The sequence below is a fragment of a genome, unplaced genomic scaffold, assembly GCF_019419815.1.
Source record: "Pyrus x bretschneideri cultivar Hongxiangsu unplaced genomic scaffold, Pyrus_bretschneideri_v1 Contig65, whole genome shotgun sequence".
Lineage (NCBI taxonomy): Eukaryota > Viridiplantae > Streptophyta > Magnoliopsida > Rosales > Rosaceae > Pyrus > Pyrus x bretschneideri.
The window spans coordinates 1,678,713-1,684,186 of NW_025999804.1; the positions used below are offsets into that span (position 1 = coordinate 1,678,713).

Here is a 5,474-nt window from a genome sequence, read left to right on the forward strand (position 1 = left end):
AATTATATTTAAAGACTCGTGCTAATAACGTGTTATAAATAGGTCAAAGTTAGAGAGATAACCTTTTTAACGGTAGGTGCAAGGTAGATGTTAAATGCCACACTAAAAATATAGCACAAGAGGATAACAAATAAAAGGCAGAGGAATAGATGATGTTATTGATATTTTTCTCTCGTTCTCTTCTTCTTATATTTTCTGTTACATGAAAACATGCGGAGTGCTCTATTTATAAAGCAACTCCAAATTGATGCAGTTAATGCATTTTGAAATTTACGACACTTCGTCTGACTATACAATCTCTATGTATTCAACTTTCACTTTGCATGGGCATTGAAAACTTCTGCCCATGCTGAAGAATTCTGCTAATGAACTGTAGGCATTCATTGCCATCAAACTTTTCAACAGAAAACAATATTTGCATGATGCGCATATATACGCGTATAATACGTGTATAGCTGTATTACTCAGTGTATCGTCTACCATGACTACAATCTGGGGTCCTTGGTGGGAGAAAACAGGTGGACACTTTTCTGTTGACAGCAAATTAACCAGAAATATTTTATTTTATTTATTTACGGGCAAATTAGCCAGTCTTTTTTTATTGACGACAATCCGACCAATAACATAATACATGTTGGGCAAAATTAAAACGACCATCCAATGAAAATTCGATTCTGCGTTTTTTTCTTTGAGCTTTTGGACAAATCCATTTTTAATTTTTTTGTCTTTCACAACCCAATTTTTTAAGAGTTACTTATTCGTCATCTATTTATCTTCTTGCTGTCCTAAAATCCAGCAAAATTACAAAATCAATAACATAGCCGAAGAAGAAGAAATCTTTTGTAACAGAGAAGATGAATATATTCAGATTAGCAGGGGATATGACCCATTTGGCCAGCGTTCTGGTTTTGCTCCTCAAGATCCACACCATCAAATCCTGTGCTGGTTAGCTTTCTCTTTCTCCTTTCAGTTTCTCTTCATTTTGCTCCCATTTGGTCCTTCTTTTCTGACTTTTGTTTTCTGGGTTTCGTTTGGTTGCTGAGAAAATGGCGGAAACGAATGAAAATTTCGAAGCTTTCTCTGTTTATTTTCGCTGTTTTGGGTTATATGGCTCAGCTCCCTGTGTTGGTGGACGATGAGTTTACTTCGTTGAAGCTAAACATTATCAGATTTAGGGTTCAGTGTTTTGCAAAAATTTGATCTACTTTGTGTGGAATTGAATATAGATTTGGACTTGGAGGTTTCCGAGGGTTAGGTTGAAGATACGAGTGTAGGAATGATTGAGTTATGACGATTTCATATACTGTTATACTTTCAGTTTTCTTATGTGAGAGTGAGATTATATTACTTGTTGCTTATGTACTTTTAGGTAAAAGATAGCTGGGTTGTGGTGTTTTCCAAGTAGTTAACTACCACCTCTGAATTTAATGGAGATGATGGTGAGACGTATAGATGAGGCAGACGTTTTTGTCAATTTCCCTTTACATCTGTTGATGCTGGTTTAATTGGTTGCTGTATGTTTCTGAGGAGGGAAAGGGGTAGTAATGCACCGGTCGACGGTCTTCTATGTGTTCTTGGTACTATGATACCAGTCTGGATAAACAGGTGGCTTTAAAGAGTCATAACTATTAGTTAAATAAAAATTCCATGAAGACACTCATCCCAAGGTAATAAACGGATTCGAACTTTTTTCTTTTGGGCATGTGAAAGAATGAAGGTTTGCTGAAAGAAGCATTGGAGTGTACCCAATTAAATAGGTTGTACACAGAAATTAAAGGGGAGATTTCAAATAGACACATCAAAGACGAACCTTTCATCTCAATCATATAATGTCCTACCCCTTCAAAAATACTTCTGCTTCCCTTTGTTTAAACAAGCTGGTACTGATCCTCTAAACCCGTTGGCTTATTCTTTTAAAAAATCTGCTATATCATCCTCAAAGTAAAGCACAGTTGGTCTTGGAAGCACCAATAGACCTGAGATAGGGAAAAATGTGTCCCAGAGCTAACAAACAATGCAGCAAGAGATGGTATATAGATTCTCAATCCCTTCTATCTCAAGTATCTTTATGTTGTTACTTTTATTTTCTTTGCTTTTCTTGTATACGTTTTGCACACATGGGTAGGTTCCCCTTGGTGCTTGGAAGTGAACTTTTGCATGCAGAAAAAAGAGAGTTAGAAACTCTGCAGTGCAAACTGACTAGGCATATCAAGGATGAGGTCATGTGGTTGATGTTTGTGGTCCTATGGACCATATTATTTAGTTTGGAAGGAAACACAAGTTGTAAGATTATAAGGAGCTTCGTCACAGTTAATGTTATGTATGAGTTTGTAAATGAAAGATTTTATTAAATATAAGTTTATTCATAAGGAGTTTGAACAAGCTGATTGGGATGGTGGCGTAGAGGTATGTGTATGAGGGGTGCTTGGCTGATTCATTAAGGACGAAGGACGAAGGACAAAGGACAAAGTTGTACCTATGTGATGGGCGCTTGGATGTATAGTGGGGGGGGGGGGGGGGGGCATGAGTTAAAGTAGTGTATGCAAATTATCATCTGATCCTAGAAGTCCATCGAATTGAAAACTGATTCTTTTAGAAGAGGTTGAAACATTTGACTGTATCTAGTACATCATTTTGCTAAAGTGATTGTCGAGTGATAATAATTTAGTATTATATCCTATCCATTTTCCTACTAATCTGTTATGTAATGCCTGTTTGAAACTTATATTGTCTCTTTACGACTAAGAAAGTTCTACTTCCCTTTTTTCGCGCAGGTGTTTCCTTGAAGACTCAAGAACTCTATGCTCTTGTCTTTGCAACCCGCTATTTGGATATTTTTATTAACTTCATCTCATTTTATAATACCGTGATGAAGTTGATATTTTTGGGTAGCTCTTTCTCAATTGTTTGGTACATACGGTGCCACAGGATTGTTCGGAGATCATATGATAAGGACCAAGATACATTTCGCCATCTTTTTCTCCTGCTCCCTTGCCTCATTTTGGCCCTGGTTATAAATGAGAAATTCACTTTTAAAGAGGTATCTATTCAGTTCCATTTTATTATTACTGGATAATGTGCTGATATCCTTATATCTTCTATGTTTTGTGGCTTCGATGTTGTTCATGTCTTAGTAGAACTATCTGACCAATTAATAGTATCAATTAGATTATGACAGAGCAGGGAGCATGATTTTTCACATTGCTCACAATCTTGTGTGATTTTACTAAATTGATTGAGCAGGTGCTGTGGACGTTTTCCATATATTTGGAAGCAGTTGCCATACTTCCTCAGCTGGTGCTGTTGCAAAGGACAAGAAATATTGACAACTTAACAGGACAATATGTTTTCCTCCTTGGGTAATAAACTACTTTTAACTTGCGTTTGGTCCTTCAGAAATAAATTGTTGTTCCATATGATTTGATACATTATAAGTTTGTCTTTTTTCGCATCGCTTTGTTGTGTTCTTATGCGTATCATGTTTTCCAGCATCATATTTGTGCTATATGTGAGCTATAATTTGAATGTCTTATTGCAGCGCTTATCGAGCATTATACATATTGAACTGGATTTACCGCTACTTTACTGAGGAACACTATGTCCACTGGATAAGTATGACTCTCTCTCTCTCTCTCTCTAGACATGTCTACATGTGGTTGCTCTGCATTTGTGCATTAGGTGCCTCAGTATGTGTTATTGTGTTATCTGTCATACATTTTTACGCCAACTAAATACATCTGGTTTTTATCTTCTTGTGTCAGTGTTGAATGTGCACATATACTCATGATGTTTTTCTCCTCCTGCAGCTTGGATCGCAGGGATTATCCAGACTTTGCTCTATGCTGATTTCTTCTACTATTACTTCCAGAGGTAGGTGCTTTGCCATTTTTTCATATCACTAGAGTACGTTGATAGTTGTACAAAACACTGACTTCCTTTTATTGTTCTGCAGCTGGAAGAACAATGTAAAGCTCGAGCTACCAGCTTGAAAAGGTCTTACATGTCCACTGCCTGTCAAAGGTTGCAATAGGATACTTGAATCTGTGGTGGTTTGTAGAAGCATCATATTTCTTTGCTAACCTCTCCTTTAAATTTTTTTCCCCTTTGAATCTGTGGTAGTATTTGTTGGGCCACGACTAATATTCAACATTGTCATTAAGCGGGGATTGGACGTCACTTACGATCTCCACCAAGCAGATTGTATGAATTGTATTCTAAAATGAAAATGTTGTACGGCAAATTCTTTTTATCATGCCAACGTCTTGTTTATTTATTTTATGTCATTACGTGTGTATAAAGAGTCGAGGGAAATGATTTTCCTTCTCCATTTTTTTCCTCTTGCACTGCGTTGCTTGTTTCTTTCTTTTGATTCACCGTTGATTTGTTCAATCCTGTGGCTTAAAACAAGGGGTGTGACCTTAGAGTTATAGTAGTTGGAGACGCGTTGCTTGTAGGCGACATTGCTGAAGTGCACCTGGTCTCTTTGTTCTTCGACCAAATCTAAGTTAAGGGCGAGTCGTTTATCATTTTCATTCTGCATGTAGTTCTCGACTCGATACATGACTTGCTCAAGCTCAATTGAGACAACTGCCTCTGCACCGAAGGCGAGTGAGAAGGGAGTTTCCCTTGTTGGAGTTCAATATGAAGTTCAGTATAACCAAAGGATTGGTTGTAGAAGTTTTGGCTAACAACCTTTAGCCTTGTACAAGCTTGTCTTAAGGTGTGCTTGATTATCTTGTTGATGGCTTCAACTTGTTCATTAGCTTGAGCATGGGCTAGAGAAGCAAAGCATAAGTTGATTTTAAACTTAAAGCGGAAAGCCTTGAGCTTCTTGTTGTCAAACTATCACCTGTTGTCGGTGACAATGGCATTAGGAATGTCGAATTTGCAAAGAATGTTTTTCCATACGAAGTCTTTTATCTTTGCCTCAATAATGGTTGCCAATGGTTCTACTTCAGCCTACTTTGTGAAGTAGTTAGCTGTAATGATCGCATAGCAGACCTTGCTCTTCCCAACATGCATTGGATAGATCAAATCTCCCAATAGGATACTTGAATCTGGTAGTGAAAGTGCTTGAGCACAAGTTGTGCTTGCGCAACGTATGCTGCCATGGAGCTACCCTTAACATCAAAGTTGCTCATGATCAGGTTGACCACTAAATGAGAGTCGCTGAATATATCAAGTTGCTTATCTTCAAGGTGTTTTGCCAAATGTAAGCCTGCCAAAAGGGCTTCATACTCTGCCTCATTATTTGATGCCTTGAACTTGAAATGAAGAGCATACTCTATTAGAACTTTTCCAAGCATAGTGAGGACAAGTCCCAATCCACAACCTTGTTGGTTGGATGCACCATCAATGTATAGAGTCCACAATGGGAAGGTTGGTTCTGCTTGTTGGGCCTCTGAAGGTGACAAAGTCAATGCCTTAGGTGTAGGAAATATGTGAAAATTGTAGGAAATATGTGAAATTTTAGA

At 37.6% G+C, this 5,474-nt stretch overlaps 1 protein-coding gene across 3 annotated transcripts; it reads left to right on the forward strand.

Moving 5' to 3' along the window:
- Window positions 1-618: 618 nt before the first annotated feature.
- Window positions 619-4,252, forward strand: LOC103955250 (ER lumen protein-retaining receptor). Of its 3 annotated transcripts, XM_048573227.1 has the most exons (7): window positions 619-945; window positions 2,775-3,040; window positions 3,244-3,359; window positions 3,539-3,612; window positions 3,807-3,870; window positions 3,953-4,020; window positions 4,164-4,252. In XM_048573227.1, exons 1-6 carry the CDS (start codon window positions 855-857, stop codon window positions 3,987-3,989), a joined length of 648 nt encoding a protein of 215 aa, XP_048429184.1. In that variant the 5' UTR covers window positions 619-854; the 3' UTR covers window positions 3,990-4,020; window positions 4,164-4,252. The 3 variants fall into 3 exon arrangements, with proteins under 3 accessions (XP_048429184.1, XP_009365404.1, XP_048429185.1); XM_009367129.3 differs by having other exon boundaries at window positions 621-945; window positions 3,953-4,252; XM_048573228.1 differs by lacking the exon at window positions 619-945 and adding an exon at window positions 964-2,029 and having other exon boundaries at window positions 3,953-4,252.
- Window positions 4,253-5,474: the final 1,222 nt, after the last annotated feature.

Bases quoted from the DNA above. Each gene is read 5' to 3' on its own strand.
- LOC103955250 (XM_048573227.1), top strand. From the start codon at position 855: ATGAATATATTCAGATTAGCAGGGGATATGACCCATTTGGCCAGCGTT. The intron at 3,360-3,538 runs GTAATAAACTAC...GTCTTATTGCAG, and splicing joins CAATATGTTTTCCTCCTTGG to CGCTTATCGAGCATTATACA. The intron at 3,871-3,952 runs GTAGGTGCTTTG...ATTGTTCTGCAG, and splicing joins TTCTACTATTACTTCCAGAG to CTGGAAGAACAATGTAAAGC.